The 24,181-nt window shown below is 46.2% G+C and overlaps 1 protein-coding gene and 1 long non-coding RNA gene across 5 annotated transcripts in view; one reads left to right on the forward strand and one right to left on the reverse strand.

Moving 5' to 3' along the window:
* Positions 1–24,181, forward strand: part of LOC126513379 (uncharacterized) — a 1,096,546-nt gene that overhangs the window by 821,002 nt on the left and 251,363 nt on the right. The window lies entirely within an intron of this gene.
* The window catches only part of Znf704 (zinc finger protein 704), a 189,138-nt gene that overhangs the window by 35,585 nt on the left and 129,372 nt on the right, over positions 1–24,181 (reverse strand). For all 3 annotated transcript variants that reach the window (XR_007595306.1, XM_050161705.1, XM_050161706.1), the window contains exons 3-4: positions 7,170–7,273; positions 3,560–3,786 (exon numbers count right to left, since the gene is read on the reverse strand). Coding sequence is in view for 2 of the 3 variants with exons in the window: in XM_050161705.1 (XP_050017662.1) it covers positions 3,560–3,786; positions 7,170–7,273 (331 nt within the window). In the remaining variant the exon portion in view is untranslated. The remainder of the gene's footprint in view (positions 1–3,559; positions 3,787–7,169; positions 7,274–24,181) is intronic.

A 24,181-nucleotide genomic window follows, 5' to 3' on the forward strand; every position in this document is an offset into this window, starting at 1 on the left:
AGGTCAGAAAGATCACGAGTGCAGGGAAGGCTTTCTTTCCCTGCTGGGTCTGTAGCTCACACAAGGTCTGTTAAAACAGTTCCATGTTCCATCACATGGGGCCACATTTAGCAACTTCACAACTGTTCTTCCAGGCACTACAGGCACACGACCAACTTTACGACTCAGCAGGTGAAGGGAGACAAAATGGCTTTCTTAGGTTCTCAGAGCACTGTCTAAGGCTGGAATGCGGCTAGTTTGACTTTGGATCACAGCACCTGGATTTACCATGCAGCACAGGGAGCAGGTACTTCCAAACTTTTGTAATGATAAGCTATAGTATGAAATGCCCCCCACAGCATCCGCTCACACGTAAGTAAGTACACAGCGGAAATGAAAACTGGAGAAGACAATGCTGACCTTACATCCAGCACATTCTCTCCTGTCCTGTTGGGTAAAGAGTGTTGTTCATCTCTCACTAGATAGACTCGCAGCCTACTCGTGAGTCAAAACTCCCATGCTGGAAGGATCTTGTCTAGAAATTTCTCAAACAACCTCACTAAATATGTGACCACTACAAAGACCGAGAGTTCAAATACATACTAAGAATCTAAAAGAATAGACAGGAAAATAAGATGAACTCCACCAAAAAGAACAATGTGCTCAGACAAATGAATTTCTCTTCAGTTCGGTAACTCTGGCACTTGGCAGTCAGCACCAAGGACTAGAGATGTCTGGACCCTCAGGCAGACAGGTGACTGAAGCACAGAGCCGCACTTGCTGGCGGTGCACAGGTATGCTAGGGAACGTTCCTTTTCCCACTGTCCCAGAGGTATTGCTGAGCTTGGCTATCAATGCACACATCTGGAGTTCTTGTAATGATTCTGCGTGAGAGGGATCTTGGCAGCAGGTAGGTCCAAACCACAGCAGGGGAGAACCCATGCAGACAGAGCTTAAGTCGTCAGAGAAATGAGATAAAGGGACTGAAGGGAAAGGAGAAGGCGGGGAGGGAGAAAGGGAGAGGAGGAGGAGGAGGAAGAGGAGAAGGCGGCAGTTTTGTCTTTTAACTGGGACAGGGTACTGTCTGCCACACGCACAAAACTGAGGCACTCTGCCAGGTTTCCATGGAGCAGGGCCAAGGTGCACCTTGAGGCCTAAGGGGTACATTTCTGGAGCCCACTCCCTGGATGCATGTGCAAATGCTGATCTATATTTTAAGGTCACCACTTGGTTGACAGAATAGTCTTTTTTTGCAGAAACCATTCTGCCTAGATATTTGGTCCAGAAAGAAAGGGTATGAGAGACTGTGACAGAAAAAGTGGCATTGCATGAAGTTAAATTAATTAATTAATTAATTAATTCTGTAGAGACCTTTTGAGACACGGCTCAAAATGTAAAAGACCCGAATGTTGCTTCCTGCAACAACATCTGAACTGCTTCTTTCTCTCAAACTAGTCTAGCCTTTTCGCGCATCAACCTCTGCCCACCCAGCTCTCAGCCTCTGAATGAAGCAGCTGTTCCCTGCCTCCAGGGTGTTCAGCATTTTGCCTGGTGGTGCTCAATGAATACCAGTTCACCCAGTAAACAAAAAGATGGATAGCAGGTGTCCTGTTTTCTTGCTATTTTTTACTACTCGAAATAATTTTGATGCCAAGGCAGTAAAGCATTAGTGACTATCGGTTCCCTCATCTCTAGGGAAGGCTGAGCCCGGAGGAAGAACACACCAAGAGAATAAACAGTTCTAAGGACCGGTTAGTCTACCACCTAGCATTCTGTGAAGGAAGCCTGTGCCCTTCAAATGAATGTTATTTATTTACATGTGCATGGGTGTGTGCATGCCATGGTGGAGGTCAGTGGACAAGCTGGTGTCAGTCCCTGCCTCCCATCATGTTTAGACACCAGGGTCTCTTGTTTACTGCAGAGACTCTGTCTACAGCAGAGCAGCTGGCCTGTGAGAGTCTGGCGAATCTCCCCACTTGCTGTCGACCATGGGGTTTATGGATTAGTTCTGCAGATCTGAACTCCAGTCCACACCTTTGCACAACAGCACTTTGCCCACTCTGTGATGAGGCTTCCTCCTCTTTTCCTTCGATGACTCAGCTGTTTGCTAATTTGCTGAAGTGTGTAGACCTGAGTCAGACCGACGCAGTCTCACCATAAGGTGAGAACAAAACTTTTGGTTCCACACCACATTATAAACGTATCTGTAAAAGGTGGTCATTAATGCACTCTGAAAGCACCGGAGCCCCTGTTCTATGAGCTTCTGTCACACACTGTCCACACCGATGTCAGGACTGCTCACCTAGATACCCTGGGAATGGCAGGCTAAACAAAAATTCAGCTCCAGACAGCTGTCAATCATGTTGGCTGCTGTCCATGGCTCCAAGCTCTAGCTCTCCTTGAGTCATCAAGTGAGTCCCAGGGTCTCGAGGAGCGCCCTTACATAGACCTGGATTTTCAGGACACTTTCTCCAGGAAGGACTCTCTTCTCTGAGTCACGGTAGCCCTATTCCTTGGGGCACACCCAAAGAGAACTATTGTACTTCCACCCCTGCACGTTCCGAGTGATGCTGAGGGAGGCAGCAAGGGTGCTGGACCAAGGCCTCCTCTTTGTTTTTCTCTCTGAATGCATTAAGGGAAGGACAGAGTTGCAATGGTCCTCAAGGCCTCGCTTTGTTTTGTTTATGAATCATCATTAAGAATGATAACACCCGTGTAAAATTTTAAAACCAGCATACAGAGTCACATAATTTTCAAACAATGCTGTAATGTTCTCTAGGTTTAGTAGCAGTGTTGCTGCAGCCTACGAACTAAAAATGCTTCTATACACAGAGGGTGAAGGGTCATGGAGAAGGCTCAGAACCCACATGGCAGAAAGGAAGAACCAACTCCCTCCAGCTGTGTCTAACCTCTACATGCACACTCAAACACACACAACATGAACAAATACGTGTTAAAAAATTCAAACCCTGAAATCGGTGCTAATCCAAGATTACTAAAGAGAATTTAGAGACTATGGATTTGGATGGCGGCTCTGGTGAACTCTGCAGGCAATTATTAAATTATTAAATATATCCCAGGACCTCTATATAGTCTATAAAGTACTGCAGGGAGGACCGAATGGATTATAGTCAGTTAACTACTGAGCCCAATACTTAGCACTTCTTTACATTTTTGTTTAGTAAACATAATTTTTTGAGATGGAAGCATACACATTCATATGTTAACTTTTACGTATCTAGTTGTGTAAAAATGAACAAACCCTTTTGGACTGACTGAAGCAGAAGAGAAAAAAATACTGATTATCTTCTAAGTGATTTAGGGACAGGAGGTCTTAGTCCAGTATTTCAGCTTCAAACAAAGCAATGCACACAGAGGATGGAACATGCACACTGACAGCACACGGTCATGGATATTCTAGTCATTTTTGTCTTGAGACAGGGAAAATGGCAATGTCAAAGACAACTAAAGCAGAACATGGCATGTGTGCTCAGTCTCAGGAGTGACTAAGCACCAGTACCTTGGGTGCTGAGTGACTAAGCACCAGTCCCCTGGGCACAGAACACGGCGCATAACCCACCTTTCTCTTCCTGGGAATGGGCTCGTCAAAGAGCAGGTTGCTGGCCTCGGCCTCATCGATGCCATCGTCAGGTGGAGCGGGGCTACGGAAGGGCTTGAAGCTGTCAGCGGACAATGGCGGCGAGGGTGTGGACGGGTTGGACTGGTCGCTGGGAGCACTCCAGCTCCAGTAGCCGCTGCTGCTGCTGCTGGAGGGTGCGCCCTCCTTCCAGGACCCGCTGAGGCCCTCTGTGAACACAGGGGACAGCGAGTAAGGGCCCACGCTGCATGCAGTAACCCACGGAGGCTGTAAGCAGTGAGCTCTCACCCATCCCAATCACGTGACAGTTTCTAAGCACTTGTTTTAGCAACGATGCAACATGGCTGTCTGGCTCTCTGGTATGTGTGTTTTAACGTGCAGTACCCTTTCCTCGGGATTGGTGGAGATTAAACAAAAACAAGAAAATAATAGTTATTTCTTGTTCTTGTGGGGCCTCTGGGTTTGCTGGCTGCAAGGCTTCTGCATGTGGTATCCTACCTACTAGCCACCAAGTTGCCCCCTCTGGTTCCAATTCCCCCTTTTTTAAAAAAAGACATTACTCATTGACTATGGTTCTTGGGATGTATGTCTAAGAAGTCAGATTAAGACCTCAGACTATCGGAAATGGCGCTTTCCAGACCAGTGCTGAGCAAACAAGTAACAGCGTCTTCCACTCTGACTGCTGTTAGGCCCTTAACCTTAATTTTCAACGTTAGTGTGTAAAATAGTGGCCTTTATAATGGCATTTCCACACACCTGCGTCCTACACCTCATTCCACGCTCCTCCTTCCCTCTGGGCCCTCTTACTAGTCCCTTCCTTCACACCTATTTGCTCCCCAACTTCTGTGTTCACACTGTGCATCCCAATTCCCTCTACTTAATGGAGCTCACCTGCAGTTTCATTCAAACAGTTACGCCTGTCACTCAGAGCAGAGCATCCCCACTTGACAGTGGCACAGGAAGTTCATCTACCTGCTGCTCTCTAACTGGTAAGTGACCCTGGGCAGCCGAAGCCAGGGCCTTGTTTGCTGGAGGCCGTTGGTCCTCCAGAGCATCCTCCATCTGCATTTGTTGGCAGCACCACTGACTGAACTGTGCTCAGCTGAACTGTAGGAGTCTGATGCACAGATCTCTTCCTATGCGCCAGAGGAGGGGACCTGTAACCACTGTAGATTAATGTTATCTTTCAAGATGTCCAAGCTTGATTAGCACTTATGTAAATTCTACTTTCTTTCTAGATAATCCTCTTCCATATTTATGTTCATTGTGAATATATTCAAACTCTACTTGTGAGGGAAGAGGAAATCCCAAAATGCTTCATTAAAATCCTATTAATGTCTGTGTAATTACTAATGAAGCAAAAATGAGTAGCAGATTAGTATTTGTAGAGAAATCCCTACCCTTACCTAGTTACAGAATTCCAGAAGTTACTCAGCTACACCAAGCAAAAAGTTTAATAAAAGTCGTTAAGTTTGAATTGAAGTAGAAGTTGCCCACTTTATGAGGGTAAGACTCTGGCAGAATTACATGGTCTTTTTTGCATGCTTGCACCTGCTGGCATCACAGCGCCAGCTTGGTATTTCCTCCCTGATGGAGAGAGATGGATGCACACAGCAGACTGCACTACTCTCCAATGACAAGACCGCCTACACAGCGGTCCTGCTGGGAGCATCCTTACATCCTCCATAGAGGCCTGCACAACAAACCCAGGTGCTGGGTGTGTGGTCGCAGGACAAGGAGGAAGGAATTGCTTTTGAGAACTAGCTATTGTCACGGTATGTTACTTCATTTCACGTGAACATCAGCGGTGTATTTGCCTACCAGTCTGGGAATACTTCCTTCGCTCCTTAGCCAGGAAGACTAGCTAACACAGTTTCCTGGGCTGCAGATTTCCTTATCTTAAGCGAGTATTAGTCAAACATGCAGATGGGCCCAGTTGGGCTCTTAGCTCTTCGCAGAGCTACCACTTAACAGGAAAACTCTCCTCAGTCACAGAAAATGATCACAACAGGTACCCCAAACTCACTGATAGACCTGAATTCTGGAGAATGGCTTTCATCCTCTTAAAAACTAATGGATTTATTATTATAAATTGCTTTCCTTACTTAAAAATTTGCTTCCTTTTGCAAATCAAATGAGAGATATCAAATTCAGTAGCTGAATAGTTTTTTTTAAAAAAATATTTTATTTATTTTGAGGCAAGGTCTCTCTATGTGGGCCAGGGTGGCCTCATTAATTCACAGAGATCCATCTGCTTTTGCCTTTTCAGTGCTGAGATTAAAGGCATTTGCCATCACGCCTAGCTAAGTTGTTATTTTTTAAAAGCCATAAACGAACACTGACATACTCTATTGCTGTGCTAAGGAAGTGCATATTGATGTATGAAAAGGTTTATTTTAATTTTAACCTTTAAAAACAAAGGAACAGTAGAAATGTTCTCGAAAAAAGAATCATATAGTAAAAATAATGATTAGTTTAAGAATATCCTTTTCCCTGTAAGAATTCAAAGTCATTCCTAGAATATTTTGGGCCATCCCAGTTTTCCTCCTCCAGCAATGCTACCTGGCTGAGAAAGGCAACTCTGGGTGTTCATTTGCCAAGAGGCCCCCAAAAGGCCAGACCACTAACCAGGAACGGTCACGGCACCTCAGTGCATGTGCTTCTGCAGTGTCTAAGTTCATCTACATATACGTACACACATACAAACATGTATGCAGCCTGATTTCCTAACCCTAACTTCCACTGTCTGGATGGATCACTTTAGCAGCCTGCTCAAGGCTCAGAAGACAGACTTCCAGCCAGGCATACAGGACCTGCCTCAATGAAACTCCTATTGTCCTCCGCCCAACTTTGCCTCCCACTGTCTGCTTTCCCAGTTTATCTCAGGGATTAAATGAAGCAGTTTCACCCCACGATTAGGAAGGCAGATCTGGAATCAGGAAGACGGGAACTCCACACATACCTTGGTTTACCTATCTGTAAAGCAGTGATAATAACAGCATCTCATACGCTTGCTGGTGGAAATACGAGACAAAGCAAGCAGAATACTCTGCAGATAATTAAGCCAGTGCTTAATTAGTATGCTATGAATGAGGCCATGACTGCGTCTTCTTTTCCGAAAGAGACTGTGTACTCTCTCTGAGCATGGACACTCTTTATACTCTACTGATACATTCAAATCACCTAGGTCGTACCTAGTAGATACTGAATTCGAGACTGGACTAAATAATTCTCTTTGGTTATGAAGTGTGGGATAATGCTTTTACAAACTGCTGGATCTTCAGTGAGTGCGCTGATCCAACTATCTCCCAATCAGAAAGAAATTATGTGAGGAAAACAAGTTCATTAGATGGCTCTCCCTTTGCCCAGGGAAAAGGAACATAACTACTCCACAAATGTGTCCTTGGAAGGCAGCAAACATGTGACAGAACTCAGAAAATGTGAGCTGCCCAGGTGAGGACCTGAGAATGCTGGGGTCTTAGGAGGATGAGGTCGGTGGTCCAGGGTCTCCATTTCCCCCATTTCACCTGATTTGAAATAAGGGCCCCAGCAGAGACCTTGCTCTTTCCCAGAGCACATACCCTAGGCTTACCATTGGGCCGCACGGGAGGACTTCGGACCAAAGGGCTAGTTGACAAGCTGGTTAGTACCATGGCTGCGGTCACCTTGTCCATGTCCAGTTCCTCTGAAGATTTTCTGTAAAACAGGAAGAAGTGCTGACTGTGTGTGCTCACTCTACCCACGGTCAACCACATTTACTTTCGAACGTATCCTCCGGAAAATCCAGCGTTTTCTAAGTAAGAGGTCAAGCGGTCCAATCAAAGCCAAATACACAGGAAGAAGGGGCCTTATTCATCGTTTGTCCAGCAACTATTTATTGATGTGCAGATGAGCCAGGCAGACGCTGCTGCGGGCACCAATACACAATGAATAACAGACAAACAAACCAACAGGAATAAGAGAATCTCTGACAGTGGCAAGCGCTATGAAGGGTACTAGTGTCGACATAACAGTGCCTGAGCATCTGAGGAGTGACTTCTGGGTGATGGGAAGCTGAGGAGGCTCAGTTCTGGGAGTGGAGAGACATGCATCTCTATAGCAGCCTGAGGTACACCAGACGAGTTCTCCAAGGAGAGAGTGCCCACGGAATGTTCCTCTTTATTCTACGTGGAGACGAGTCCCTGAGCCCATGACATCATACGGTTAGTATCTGTGAAACAACGGCTGAGCAGATCATGTAGAGCAGAGGTCTGGAAGCGCAGAGGAAAGAGACATGCCTGGGGTCAGTGGCTGCTGACTCTGTGGGACTGGTGGGGAGAGACCAGAATGGTGCTATCTGGATTGGATGTTTCCTAGAGCCTCCACTGAGATGACAGCAACTAGGCGAGAAACATCCAAGGTGTTTAAACCCGAGAGTCCCCCCCCCCTCTCCCTCTCCCTCTCCCTCTCTCTCTCTCTCTCTCTCTCTCTCTCTCTCTCTCTCTCTCTCTCTCTCTCTCTGTGCATGTGGAGGCTCCGGGCTGAGTCTGGGATCTTCCTGCACTGCTCTCTTCTTTTCCACTGAGGCAGCAGTGCTAGCCAGTGCTTGAGAGCTTCCCACCTACACCTTCTGGGGCCAGAATCACGGGTGAGCACCTGGCATTCGGTTGGATTTCTGAGCATCTGAACTCCACTGTTTTCACCACTGAGCAGCCTCCTCAGCCTTCAATCTTTGTTTCTCATTCTGTTATCTGCCTTCCTCGAGGAAGAACAGGGAATGGGAACGGCTACGGCAATCACTGAGGCAGACAAAAAGGCTGCTCTGGTTTAATTCTGGCCAGCTAAGCACAGATCTGCAAGGCAGCCATCATGGTGGCTAGAGTCAGCCTCTGTGAGCTTGTTTCCACGGAGAAGCTACAACCGAGAGGCAAGCATGTATGTAGTGCATGGACACAAAGTAAACGACCCCACCTCCTGAAGACCGGCATTTCCAGTTAGGGAGCAGTCTAAGAGGCCCAGCAGAGGACTACTGAGTCACACTTGCAGGAGGACTGTCACTCCGACAGATGCGGCTTCCCTTCAGAGGTGTGCTGCAGGATTTGCGAGAGCAGTGAACTCTAGACCTCAGGACCTCACGGCACTGCTTCACAGCGGATGGAAAAGAAATTCTTCCACTGAGAAAAGCCAAACAGTTCTTTACTGGTGTGTGTGTGTGTGTGTGTGTGTGAGAGAGAGAGAGAGAGAGAGAGAGAGAGAGAGACAGAGAGAGAGACAGAGAGAGAGACAGAGAGAGAGACAGAGAGAGAGAGACAGAGAGAGAGAGACAGAGAGAGAGAGACAGAGAGAGAGAGACAGAGAGCGCACACGCACACGCACACACACAAGGGGAACTGCCTGAGATGGTGATCTCATCATCTTGATGGCATTTAGAATCACCATAGCAACAAACCTCTGGGCCTGTCTATGCAGAACTTACTAGATTGGGTGACCTGCGGTAGAAGACCTGCCTTAGTCATGGGCTGCGGCATTCTATGGCTTGGAGGCTATACTCAATCAAAGGGAGAATGCTAGCTTAGCATAGCCATTTATCACATTTATCACTGTCTGCTTCTGACTTCAGAAACAAGATGGGCTGCCCTCGGCTTCCCGGCAGTGATGGGTGGTTCTTTCAAACTGTGAGCCAAAACAAGCCTTCCCTTACTGTCAGGTATTTTGCCATAGCAACAAGACAGGCACATAATACATTGCTCAATTAATTTCACCATGAAGTTACCAAAAACCAGTTTGACTTTCTGATACCCAAGCCAGTACTAAATTATTCCAAGTTTATTGTTTCAATCCAAGGCATTGGAGGATGGCAACCTTTGACATTTTCCCATGTAATTCTTCTCAAAATCTCTATGTGCTCACACCCCATCCTGTGCGATCAAAAGGTGAGTTATTTGTTTCGGTGACTGGCAAGTAGAAACACCTGTATAAGCAAGCGGGAGGAGGGTAACGAAACTGCTCCCGTGGACGCTGGCGAGACAAAGGCCTATCCTGGGAAGCAGGAATCTCTGTGCACACACTCAGCCGCCAGCTCCAACGGAAGGCCATGGAGATCTCAAGCTCGCTCCAGGTGGGAAGCTCGCTCCATGCTGGCTAGTCTTCAGACACTCGTGCTACATACTGACCGGCCAGGCAGGCGTACCCAGAAGTATGTACTGGAAAGTCTCAGGGAACAACCAACCCTTCCTGTTGGAACTGGATCCTCCCTGCAGGAAGGCACTGACAGCTGGTGCTGTGAACCTGGCTAAAAGCCTGTGGCGGGGTGGGCAAGTGGCAGCTGCTGCTTCTGAGTGACCGCTGATGTCCACAGCTGAGTGCGCCTGCAGCTTTGCTCAGAACAGCCTTTCTGGGTGGACAGCAGGAAGCGCAGAGACCTAACCCGTGCAGGGCTGGAGATAACTGCCTAGTCACGAACGGGACATCTCTGTCACTCCCTCCCAGGCTCAGTGGAATGCTGAAGTCAAAGGCAGCTGTGAGTACCCGCATTAGACCTGCTTAAATGATGGAAGGGGCAGGGCTAACGAGGTCCACCCCTCCCTAAGGATGGTTGCTGGAGGAAGCAGAGACTTTCTTCCCACTGTTAAGCCACTTGGTGAGGTATACAGTCCTGTAAATAACCTCTCACACCCCTAGACACCCTCAACGATTGGCTCACCTAAACAAACACGCAAGTCAAATGGAAATTTAGGAAAGGACAAAAAAAAAAGATATTAAAGTAGAAAAAAGAAGAAGGGATAAGGACAGGGAGGTAAAGAAGGTAACACATATAAACATGATCAAAATACATTATATAATGTATGAAATACCACAATGAAACTGTTTCCATACAACTAATAAATGCTAACAAAACATTAATAAACAAAAACAAAAAGCTGGCTTGTGTGATTTTAAAATGAGGAACAGTAACAACACATCACTGTACATTTAATAATAAGCTGTATATTTATTTTATATTGACAAAACTACTAGTACATTTCAAAGTAATTACTGTCATAAAACAGATTTCCAAAGAAGAGTAAGAAAAGAATACAAATTAGTGTAAGCAAATATTTTTAATGTTTGTTTAGTTTTTGCTTTTTTTTTCTTGGTGAGCAGCATTTCACTATGTTCTCCTTGTCTGCTTGAAACTTATTGTGTGGACGGGCTAGCTTTGACTGCTGCAGCAATCCTCCTGCCTCTGCCGCACCCAGCTAACCAGAGTGTTCACTTATCTGGATTACCTTTAGGTTTTCCATCAGTCCTGGAGGTCACCGCCAACAAAACCAAAGGAAGGTATGGCTTGTGATCACTTCATCCAGATCTCTTAAGAATTTGAATCAAGTTATCAGACTACAGCCTCGTGCTGAGTGGTGCTTTTGTTTTTATCTTTGTTAATTTGGTACAGTACTATCTAATTACTGATTAATTAGTGCTGCAGACTCGAATCCTTATAATTAACACAAAGAGATGATACATGAAGTTGACTCTGCTCCACTGGAGGAAACCGCTGTTAGGTCTGCTGGTAGATTCGGAGCGGCTGAGGGGTGCCAGGAACCATAATGGAAGTTCTCCCTTAGTGTGATACTGAATTTACTATTGCAAACCACACCAATCCCTCATTTACTAAAGGCAGAGACCTAACTAAAAATTAATCTCTCTGCCACACTTGAGTTTTATGGAAGTGAGTGATACTTAGAATTATGGTTAAGGGGACAGGAATCTTCACTGTCATTTTATGTGTTATTCAGACCTGATGAACAGGACAAGTCATCAGGTGACTTTGAGTTGCTCTGTCTCACCACCTGCAGGGCCCTGGGTAAATCCTTAAGCTGAGTCTCTAAATGGTTTCTTTATCCAGACAAGGCCTCTGAGAGGACAAATGAGAAAGCAGACATGAGCACCAGCGTGAGTCTCAGCGTTCCTGCCCAAGTCCAAGCTCCCCAGCGGGTACTGACATTCACATCCGTGAATATATCCATGGCGTGTCCCCAGGAAGGCATTCTCTTGCTCCTTACTCAAACCCAACAACAGAAGTTGTTGTCTTTCTCCTGCCCTTCCCCTTCTACGTTCCCCTTAGTGGGTGTGTGCACATGCGCATATGTGCGCACGCATGCTAATGCACGACGTATTTCATGAATGGCAAAACTGCTCCCAGCTCCTCTGTAAGAGGCTTGTGGAGGTGAGCTGTGGGCTCCTGGCTAGGACAAGTTGGTGCTGTGACAAAGACAGACAGCCATGTGTAGCAAGCCCAGGCAGACTCTGCAGAAAGAGTCCATGCTATTGATACTCTAGGAGTGCTGTGTGCTGGAGGCTGCACCAGATGAGAGTTTACTGTCTCCAGGTAAAACAGCCGCCCGCCCTCTGAGTTCTAGTGGAGAACCAGACTTTAATCTGCCTCTCTCCCTCCCTCCTCTTCCCTTTCTCCCCACTGCCCCTACTTTCTGGCAGTAGGTACACACCAGGAGGAAGATCATGTGAGATCATGTGAGCCTGGGTGCTACAGTCTCAGGAAGGACGGGTTTCTGGGTGGCTGCTGAGGGGGACAGACTGAGACTGTGCAACCTGGAATGGCTTCTGCTTTCTGGGAGGGTTATCGTCCTATTTTCAAGACTCTAAGAGGCACCAGAGTCATAATGGATGTAGTGGGGACAGGCTGGGAAAGGTTCATGAGCAGTCAGATTTGTCTTTCAGAGATCTCCTTCTGGCTGCCTGTGAAAAACAACATCCTGGGTTTAACACCAGATCTGTGCAACAGGTTGCTGGGTGACGTCATCTGTGACAGGCCTCGGGCCCTAGGTTCTCACTCAGGGCACTCGCTCAGCCACTGTTTCTGCCTTTGGAGCTGCGCACTGTCTTAACCTCTGCTGGAGGAGTGCCAACTAACACTGTCTCCCCTGCTCTCCTCTACCAGCCGCGGGGAAGCACTGCACCCCAGGGCGTCATGAATACCATCTACCTACAATTAAAGTTCTGTAGTAAGAACTGGAAATAAAGATGAATAATACCTTTCTTAAATTAGTGTAAATCTCTTTCCCTGGCAAACTACTAAAATCTGCTGTCTAGACTAAAATCAGTCACTTCTCTTGCTTTCAGGGTTGGGCTCAAACCCAGAGCCCGGCACACATGCGCTGAGAGTTCAGCAGCTTCAGGGTCTCAGGAATGTCCAGAAACAAGCTAGAAATGAAATCTTTTCTTTTGAAGATGTTACAGCATCCATGCTCAGTTTTAGAATCCAGGAAGGTTTTACTAAGAGTTTGGGAAATGAGATCTGACAACTCTTCATGTGATTAGGCACAAAAGCTTCTTTTTCTATAGGAATCTTGTAAGAATTGATGCTGCAGTGGTTTGAATAAAAATGGCCCCCATATGATGTGAGGTGCCTCTCTGTATGCTGTGAATACCATTGGTTAATAAAAAAGCTGTCTTTGCCTGTGATAGGACAAAAGAATAGAGCTAGGCAGGGAAAACTGCTGGGAAAAGGAAGGCAGAGTTTAGAGAAGCAATGTAGCCCCAGCCAGAGACAGACACCTGACAGAACTTTATCTGGTAAGCCTCAGCCATGTGGCAATACACAGATTAATAGAGATGGGTTAGCTTAGGATATGAGTTAGTCAGAAATACGCTTAAGCTATTGGCCAAACAGTATTGCAAAGAATATGGTTTCTGTGTGATTATTTCGGGAATCTGGGCAGCCGGGAAACGAACAAGCAGCTTCCTTACTACACCCATAAGGCCATATTTGAATGCTCAGTCATTAAGGAGTGTTCTTCTTGAGAAAGATTAGGAGGTGTAGCCTTGTTGGAGAAAGTGTGTCACTGGGGTAGGTTTTGAGATTTCAAAAGCTCAAGCCAGGCCCAGGGTTGCTTTCTCTTCCTGCTGCCTGTGGATTCAGATGTAGAACTATCAGCTCCCTCTCCAGCACCATGTCTGCCTGCACACTGTATCCTGTCATGACGATAGTGAATTAAACCTCTAGAACTAAAAGCAAGCACCAGTTAAATGCTTTCCTACATAAGAGTTGCTGTGGCCATGATGTCCCTTCACAATAGAACAGTGACTATGACAGACGTTGCCTCCTAACTTAGGTACTGTCTACCTTGTTTTGTTTTCTGATCTAGGTCTCTCGCTGGGCCCAGAAGTTGCTCATTAGGCTGGACTGGATAGTTGGTGAGCCCCAGAGATCTGCCTTTCTCTGCCTCCCTGCACTGGGATCACAAGTGCTTGCCACCACGCCTGGCTTTTTACACGGATAATGGGAAATCATATTATATGATTACTTGGCAAGCATTTTACCAAATGAGCTATTTCCCCAGCCACACGTTTAGCTGCTGAATCTTTTAAGATTACAGGGAAACTCAGAGAAACAAATTGTGGTCTCGATCAAACAACAGAAAAATTAAACACATCCCTACAAGGCAGCATCAACCAAAACTTCCGAAACTACCTGTGTTGAAGATCATTTTTAAACACTTCTAACGTATGATGAACGGATACTTTTATTAAATACATGAAAAGAATGGCTCTCGGAAATCACTGCACATTTCTAAAGCATTGGAAGACGGCAGGGTCCACGATGAGGTGGTTGATCAATGGCAGGGTATGTATCCAATAGCCATTGGGTTCATCCAAGTGGTAACAGGACTGAGGACAGGACATTGCCACCATCGACAAAGCAAGAAGGATGCCAGCAAGGAAGGACAGAGATGGAAGGAGCTTCTAAGCAGCAGGTTTATCCAAGAACCTTCAGCACAGGAGCAATAACAATGTATGTGTGTGTGCATCTGTAGAACACTACAAACACAAATTGCCCAAAATAATGGAGCAATGGATTAACAGCCACAGGAACAGAGAATTGCCTTCTTGGGAGTCCCTCCTGCTTTAGGATGGAGTTTAAACCTCACACGACAGACCTCGGCTCTCTGTATTCTGAGTCTTTCAATTCCAGCCCCTTTCCCCAAAAGCACAGAACATGATCTTTTTCCAATGCTTAGCAGTCCTGCCCAAGTTGCCAGGCCCGTCTTCCCAGACCTTGACTCTAGTATGGGCTCATCACTACTACTAGGAGGTCCCTTCTACCAGCTGCTCACTATATATTGAACACACTTGCTCCTGCCCCTGTATAGGCCAGGGCTCACTCTGTCTCTCTCTCTACTCTCAACATACAAACCCTCTTTCTTAGGACAAGTTCTTCATGAAGGATCCAGGGACACTGCTAGTGACAGTTGCTGAGGAGTGATAGGAAGAGAAACCAAAACATCTAAAAAGCTCCCGTGGATATCCACTCTTCCACTGTCCTGTTGGACTTGGTGATTTCTTCACTTCCTCAGTGGAAAGCAAAGGGGGATTTTAGCTTTGAAACACATCACCCCTGCACGTATTTTTCTATTGGCCCTAAAATCAATAGATCAATCAATCAATCAATATTTTTTTAAAAATGCTAGCCTATCTAGGTAATATTGATTTTTCTCCAATGTCTGTGATAATTCTTCTATATTCACAAAGCCTCAGGGACCCACTGGTGAACTCTAGAATGTCAGCAAGAACATGATTAAAGTCTCAGATCCCCTGAAAAGAATTGTGTGTGCTTAGCTGGAGTTCTTGACGTGAGTGAGCTCACGGAGCACAGCTCAGAGTCGCATCTCCAATACCCCTCAGAGGCTCTTCCACTTCGTAGGTCTGAAGCTTCTGACTACAGCTCCCATGCTCTTACAGGGACACGGGCAGTCTTACACTGTGTTCTCTGTGAACATGTCATCAAAACCCAGGGCTGCTGTTGTGGGATACTTGATCGCACTGTGAAAGCCGAGACTGCACTAATAAAATCAACCTTGGATCAGGGGGCAGAGCCAGGAACTGGCTGACAGAATTGGCCACAGAGAGTACAAAGAAGCCAGAACGACAGAGAAGCACACAGGAAGAAACAGAGGAGGACTTAGAGAATTGTAGTCCTTTTGACTCAGGATGGCTGGAGAGACGCTCTCTTGTTGGGTCTCTGGACGAAAAGGAAGGTCAAGCTAGCCGGGTGGCGGGAAGCAGCCCACTGCTCCTATTACAACACTTCTTGACCTCTCTGAGCCAGCAGGTTTTCACCCCAGTATTTGACTCCCAAGTCTTTATTGGTAAATAGAATGATAGAGATTTAGTTAAAAACTACATTTGATGGCAACGGCAGGGCAGTGCTGGGGGGACCTGAAGCCCCACCCTGTGGTGGGTGTTGACTGAGGGACTGTGGGGTGGTGGGTGGTGGTTAAAATAGCCATAGATTCAGGTGCAGCCACTAAGCCGACAGGAAAGCAACAGGCTACCACTTACACACACTGCGATGGAAAAGACCCGGGAGAACATGACAAAGGCTGAACGTCTTCTGAGAGCATGCACTTTGTGGGCCTCTGTGTAAGTGTATCTGTGTCACTGTGGGTTAGTGTCATGTGTTTTGCAGTGCTTGCATCTGGGTCATATCCACGTGTGTCTGGGTCCTATGTGTACGTGTGCATGTTTCTGTGCACATGTCTGTGTGAGTTAGGGTCCTGTAGTTGTGTGCTGAGTATCTGTATACACGTTTGAATCCTGTACGTACATGAGTCTGTGCTATCTCTGTTATACTGGAACATGACTGTTCCTGCTTCTGTCATCGTTTAGGGACAGCCAGCATTTTCCTTTTTAACTCTTTGAGATGAAATCCTTGCTAGTTTCTCTCCACCTCACTGAGGAATGTACCTGCTGTCTTCAAAAGTCCATGTAAGAGAACCGCTCTCTCCAGGAACCTCTTGGCCCGGCTGCCTCTGGCCAGGCTGCTATCTGTCTGGGCTGCCAGCCAGCTGTCCCACAGCACTGCCTTGTCAGCAGGGCCTTCATTCATTCAGGGACAGCAGAGTCCACTCTAGTGGGAAGGTAGAGCCCTGCATCATTCAGGAAACCTGAAGTTAGCAGTCTACTCAATAATGGCCCAGTTACCCTTGAGGAGAAAACTCATCCGAACTCCATCTCTCACACATGTTCCTGATGTACTGTGGGGCTCCTTATGTCACTACTGGAGGCCTCAAATCCATTTTTGCCCCGCGAATGTAGAGCGGCTAGCCACAGTTTACGGAGATAATTACTTTATGCAGGAAGCTGGAGAAAACAAGCCCAGCCAAAGGTATGTCAGTGTAAAAACTATGGAAGAAGTCACTGCCCCAAGACAAAAACGAGCCAGGAGCAGCAGCAAAACCCACCAAGACAGAGTTAAAAAGACAGGAGTTCTTATTTCTGCTGCTCCCCGCCCCACACACACCCATGACAGCAACTGCTATGGCGGCAGCGAACTGACCACGGCTCCCTGCCATTTATCTTCCCAGCTATTATAAGAGAGGACTTTAATCGTCCTTGCTAACCAAGCTCCCCACACACATCCCAGGAGCACTAGTGGGGCCCCCACTCCATCTAAAACAATTCTGTGGCTCTGGCTGCCCAGTTATCAGGAGGGACTGGGACAGAGGCCCTGCCCTTCAGAGTGACCACGTGAGCTGGACACAAAATGGCAGGCTCCACTCCCTCACAGGCCCTGGGATGCGAGATTGATGCTACAAGTCCAAGGCTCTAACAGGGATGGGAGAGGGTTGGTAGGTGATACGCTGGAATCAATCCCTCTTAGGCAATTAACTTCCACATCTGGCTTCAAAAAGGAAATAATACAATCTTCAAAAACCGTGTCTTCTCTGCAGTCACAGATAGTGCTGACTGTAAACCAAGAACGCTAGAAACACACTACTGTAAACTGCCACTGTGTGTTGATGTCTCTACCATGTTCTACTAAGAATCAGACTTTGGAATTGTTTTTTAAAGGAAACTCGGCCAGTTGGTCCAAGCAGTGATTCCACATTACAGGCATATGTCATCACACCTTGACATGACTTCATTTTCAACTGGAGGCATACACATAAGTTTCTATGACTGAAACAGTCACGTGAACTAAAGGGCAATCCATTTCAGACTTTTGTATTCAATTTAAAAAATTTCTTATAATGAAAAGAATTTTGTATTTACATATAGATGGCTTTGTCTACATTAGTGAGAACATAGTATATAAAAGTTGAAGTCTATACATAGATTAAATTATAGGCCATCTGCCAATTATGAAGGTTTTTGTGTTTTTTCTTTTTTTTTGAGACAGGCTATTACTATGTATCTCTGGTTGGCCTAGAAATCTCTATGTAGACCAGACTGGCCTTGAACCCACAGACATCCTGATTAAAGATGGTAGTCACTTTTAAAATTATTTCAATAGCTTTCCTTTAGTAGTCTCCTGCTTATCATCCTTTTATCCTTTAGGGCCACACTTTATTTTAGGCACAGCAATGTCCTTTACATTAAATAACACTGCAACAGAATCGTTTTAGACAGAGGACAAAAGGGAAAATTTCAAACTACAAAAATCTTCCCTCAAAACAAATTTCAGAAATCCTCTTTACAAATGGGTCAATGTAAGAAATACATCCAGTGGCTAGTTCTGTCCTGCTCTACTGCACTAACTGTCAGTGGGATGGAAAGAGAGCCCACATTCTCGGTCTCCCTCAGGGAGAGCATGTGCAGACTCACGAGAACAAAAGGATGGTTCTTCCACGTAAACACCCAGGAGCAAGGGACACAGGGAAGAGGACATAAAGAGTATTTGAATGACTAGATTTCAGCTTACCTCCTGTACTCACAAACCCTACCACAAATACCTTGATTTCTGCTATTTGGTTGGACCATATGAAATTGCCAATATTTAATAATCTCTATCTATATAGATCTATGCCAATTTCATAAGGTTGAACCTGATTATTTTCATGTGTTTTGTGTGTGTGTTGGTACATGTTTATGAGTGCACACACGTGTATTATATGTGCACTGGGAGACTGCAGGCCAGCATGAGAGTCATTCCTCAGGAGCCATCCACCTTTTCTCTGATCTGGAGCTTCCTAGGTGGCTGCCAGTAAACCCAAGGCCCATACAGCACGTGGGCCATAGATAGCACATGAAAGTTCAAGTGTCGCACCGGGGGACTCATCTCCACGTCCCCAGTACTGGGCTTATGCGTGACCGCCACCACCTCTGGCATTCCCCATGGGTTCTGGGAATCAAAGTCTGGTTCTCAAACTTACAAGGCAAGCACTTTACTGACCGAGCCATCTTTCCAGCCCCTCAACCTGATTAGCTGTGCTCATTGAAATGTTTACCTTGAGTTTGAGACCAATGAGCCCGTGCTGGATAGTTTTATGTCAATACAACATAAGCTAGAGTCATCTGGAAAGGGGGAGCCTCCGTTGAAAGAACAAACTGCCTTTACCAGATCAGATCTTGTGGGCAAGCCTGGGAGGCGTTTTCTTGCTTGATGACTGATTCCTGTGACAGCCCTAACCCTGGGCTGGTGGCCCCTGGTGCTATAAGAAAGCAGACCGACCAAGTCAGTAAACAGCACACACCTTGGCCCCTGCATCTTTCCTGCCTCTGGCTTCCTGTCTTGACTTCCTTCAATGGTGGAACCTGACCTGAGAGCTGTAAACTGAAATAAACCTTTTCCTCCCCAAGTTGCCCTTAGGTAATGACATTTTAGCATAGCAACAGAGACCCTGGAGGAGGCAGAGCCCAACAGTTGTTCTCTTTTCTAAGGTCTTTTCTAAGGTCTGAATTATTACTGAAGATTGCTCCCCATTGGTAAAGCTCAAGGCCTCAGTCCACCTGGACTGCCCACCACGGTTACCAATGCTCACTCACATTGGCACTTGAATGTCCCCACCCAGGGAAACACTCGCTTGGCTCTGCAGGATTTTCATGCACTCTTATTACTGGATCTATTTTCTGTGTCTTTTGTTTAAATTTGAACCATGTTACTAACACACATTACAGGAATTCATATAGCCAGTTTTTGACAGCCAGTCAATTTGAGCAGAATATATATGTACTTTATTCCTAAAAGCGGTATTTCTATCACTCTTCATACTTGATCAGAACAGCACCAACTGAGCGCTACAAAATCACTCCCACCAAAGGCGCCTGACTTCCCCAGAGCAAACGGCAGACGAATCTGATGCCATCAGAAACACAATGCAAAGGTTATAGCTGGACACAGCAGTAGATTAGTAACATGGCTGAATGGCCCTAGGCCAGGAGGCCACAGGCCAGACTGTATCAGTTCCCTGTATTAAGAGGCGGGTGGTGAATACAGGTTAGTAAGGCTAAAACGGCTTAGGTGAAAGCCAGTGAAGGCCACAGCCTAGGAAGCGGGAAGCATCATATCACAGCTGTTTCCTATTTCCCCTGAAAACAATCCATGTGGCTTGTGGGCATAGGAGGCCAGAATGAATGTTTAATATAAAAGGCATCACTAGGAATAGCTGGATGGCTCTCAGGTACCACGTTATTTCCCCCAATGCTGACACTCTTTCACTCAGGTTGTTATGACATCGCAGTTGCTGTATATCATGACATTGCGAAAGCAGGAGGAGGACTTCCTGTAGGTATGTGGATTAAACCATACTGAGCTTGCCTGCTCCAATTCTATGCTATTAGAAAGTTCCGGATATCTGGGATGCAAACAGGCCTCTATTAGTATGAAGCTCAGTACTCGCTGTTGTCTTTTACATGCTCAGCCTCAGGAAGGCTCTCCACACACCTCCAGTGGACCTATGCATCTATGAGATGGCGGAAAGATGACAGAAGCTGGCTCTGTCTAAAATTTGATGGGAAAATGAGCTACTTCAAATGATCATTAAAACATGGAGGAAAAAATGCTTTTAAATGCGACCAAATGGCGAACTCCATTAGCCTTCCTTTTCCTGTGTGCTGTGCTATTTCTATGTGGGTTCATCTGCACACGGACGGACGGCATGTTCAGAGGGAGAAAGTCAGTTTGACTTCTCCAAGAACAAACACAAGATGGAGTCAGTTCTGTGAAAGACAGCGTGATGAATTTAAATGCCCACGAAGGATGGAGGCTCCCTTCCCAGCAGGCGGGGAGGGGGAGGGTCCTCTGAGGAGTTTGACCTCTGTGCACACTGAGCAAGGCCAGCTGGCTGCAGGAGCCTACAGTGTCCAAATGGGCTGGCTCCAGCGGCCTTGCTTAGCTAAGTCCTTGAGCGAGAAGCGCAGGGAAAGTATGGACTTGTGGCTATGAACCCAGGAGACACAGGCTGGCACCGCCACTCTTTCCAAAGGTGCTAGTTCCTTTGCTGAACAAGTAATTTTACCACTAGGACTTTAGCAACTTAACATAAATCTCAGGAATTCTCAGGTGGGATACTGGCCTCAGCTTTTCTGAGATACACCTCGAGGGAAAGTTTTTTTTTTTTTTTTTTGGTGGGGGGGTGGTTCCGTGTCTTTCCTGACCAGGCCTACTGTGATGCCTAGCTTTTATGTCAACCTGATACAAGTTATAGTCATCTCAGAGGAGGGAACCTCAATAGAGAAACACCTCCCTCCATAAGGTCAGGCTGTAGGCAGCCCATGCATAATTTTAATTAGTGATATGGGAAAACCCAGCTCATGTGGTCCTGGGTGCTATAAGAAAGCAGGATAAGCAAGCTCTGGGGATTAGCAGCTAGCTTCATGGCCTCTGCATCAGCCCTGCCTTTATGGTCCCGTCTGGTTTGAGTTTGTGCCATGGCTTTTCTCAATGGTTATGCTTCAGGATAAGCAAGTGAAATAAGCTCTTCCCTCCCCCAGTTGCTTTTGGTCATGGTGTTTGATGACAGAACTAGAGCCCTATCTAGGACACCTAGGTTTCCCACCTTTCGTGGCAGAGAAGGTCATGGATTTAGGACCCTCCCCCCCTCCAGACAGGGTTTCGCTGTGTAGCTCTGTTTATCCTGGAACTCACTCTGTAGCCCAGGCTGGCCTCGAACTTACAGAGATCTGCCTGCCTTTGCCTCCTAAATGCGGGGATTAAAGGCAAGCACCACCACCACCCAGTTTAGGATTTGGGCACAGTTTACAGGAAGCATTAGAGAAACCAGAATTGTCACACATAGGACTTTTTCAGCAAGGCAAGGAAATGGCTTCTGCTCACCAGAAGGCTGGAGTGGATGCTGGGTTGCTCTTCTGCTAGTCTGTGGAGCCAGCCCTCACCCAGATTTCCCCAAATCCAGAGCATTGCTTAGGCACTAATCCTGAGCTTTGTCTCTCAGTCCACAGAACCCATCCTTATGGCTCTCAGGGTCAATATGAACCCATCCTTGTGGGAAAGGTCACAGGTGCTCTCGAAAGAGATGCACATTCCGATGTAGCCGTGCTGTGTGGGAAACTTCTTCACCCCAAAGTTCTACTGTGTTTAAATGCGGAAGAAAAAAACCACTCCATCAGACTCCAGAAGTTTTTGACCCAGCACCAGCTAAAGTTGTGAAGACCTGATAGTTTCCCTGCCGATTGTGATGCCTGCAAGGACCCTCACGTTCTATTTCAGACACCATGAGGGCCACTCCAAAAGGTGATTGGAATTGCCTTTGCTAAGCTGCTCAAACCCAGGGCGTAACCTCTCTCCTCAGGAAAGTCGAAGAGTGAGGACTTATATACTTCAGTTTCTGTTTCAATCACAGGTTCTAGCCTTGGGGAGCCGCTGTTCATGAACTTGGTCAATCTGAGAACCCATGAGGTCCACAATAGTAGTAACCCCATTGTTAGAGGAGGAAACCGAGACCAGAGGGGTGCAGTGGGTGATGAAGCTTGGACTGCATCCAGGCACTTTGACACCAGGTCTATTTGTGATAGACTGAATGGATTAACCTCTTCAAGACTCATCAGTTAGCCCTAGCACCCAAGGTAACAATATCTGGAGGTGGTGTTTAGAAGCTGAGCAGTTCGAGGTGAGGTCATGAGAATATAGCCGCCTATATGGTAGATTGTGCCATTGTCAGAAAAGGAAGAAAACCAGAGTCTTTTCTCAGCCTTGCAGAGATGGCCATCGGCAAGCTAGAAGAAGGACCCACCAAGAACCAAGTTTGCCAGCACCTGGATCTTGGACTTTAGCCTTTAGGAGAACAGAGTGAGGGCATACTGTGTGAGCCACCAACTTGTGGCATTTTGTTACACAGCATACATGAGGACAATGCTTTCACCAATGTGCTAGGGAAGGAAGCTTGGCAAGTGTCAGGTTGTGTGTGACTCCAGACATGCTGCTGAGTGGCCCTTAGCAGACAGTGACAGCACTTCTCAGAGACTGGATGCCAGTGACACGTCCCCAGTTAAATGCTTTCTTTTTTTAAGAGTGGCCTTGGTCATGGTGTCTCCTCAGAGTAGCAGAACAGTGACTAAAACTAATACTATAGATGTGTTTAGGGGTAAGTTGATGGTAATCCACTCAACACTCTGTTCAGTTATGGGGCTCTGATTCCCCACCGTTCACTAGAGAGAGGGGTTTAGTGGAGCATTTGTCTGTGGTTGTCAACATAAACATGAATCAGTTTCAGGCAGTCAGTCCACTGAAAGGAGATACAACATCTATATGCTGTATGTGTACAACATCTATATGCTGTACGTATATAACATCTAAACGCTGTATGTGTACATCATCATACGCTGTATGTGTACAACATCTATATGCTGTACGTATATAACATCATATGCTGTATGTGTACATCTATACGCTGTATGTGTACATCTATATGCTGTACGTGTACAACATCATATGCTGTATGTGTATGTCTATATGCTGTATGTGTACATCTACATGCTATATGTGTATAACATGTATATGCTATATTCTAAAACATGTATATGCTGTATGTACAACATCTATATGCGGTATGTGTACATCATCATATGCTGTATGTGTACAACATCTATATGCTATATGTGTACAGTTTCCTTTCCTAATTTGGTTTTTACACCTGGCTTGTCATTTATAATGGGTTTCTTCATTATTATTTTATATGACAAAACCTTTATTATTTCCCATAATAAAGAACTGCTGCTGTCTGGCACTATCAATTAAAAAGTGGCTCTAACAGAGAAGAGGGGTTGATGGAAGTCATCACCTTTACTGTTTCCTCTTCATCCACATGTGCAATATCCCAAACAACTACAGCACATGAAGCAAGTCCATATGCTTCTGGTTGCAAAAGCCCGGGCCAGGCTGTGGTGTGTGTGTGTGTGTGTGTGTGTGTGTGTGTGTGTACCAGGATGTAGCCTCAGTTACTGTTCCTTAAAGCTCACCCCAGTGACACACTTCCTCCAACAATGCCATACCTCCTGATCTTCCAATCCTTCTCAAATGCCACTCACTAACGACTAAGTACTCAAGTCCATGAGTCTATGGGAGCCATTCTTATCGAACTACAAAACTACCCTAAGGTTCAGGAAACGCTGCGGAAGAGTGCTCATGTTCTTACTCTAGAATGAAGAGTGGTGGAAAGGCAAGGCAAGACAGCCATTGTAACTATAAAGTCAGCAACTGTGGATGCCCGTCCTGGGTTTGCACAGGAACGAGCCTGTCACAGCCGGCACAGATAGAAGAGACTTCAAGGGGCCCCTCCCCGCCCTGTGGAACGATTCAGGAAGGGGAGGTTCACTGCCTTCAGTGTGTACCTACAGGTGACACCACCAACCTTCCAGGGCTAGTTCTAATCCAATGGCCACACAGAT

This window comes from Alexandromys fortis, unplaced genomic scaffold, assembly GCF_014885135.2.
Source record: "Alexandromys fortis isolate MF-2015 unplaced genomic scaffold, M_Fortis_MF-2015_v1.1 scaffold_74, whole genome shotgun sequence".
NCBI classification, from domain to species: Eukaryota; Metazoa; Chordata; class Mammalia; order Rodentia; family Cricetidae; genus Alexandromys; species Alexandromys fortis.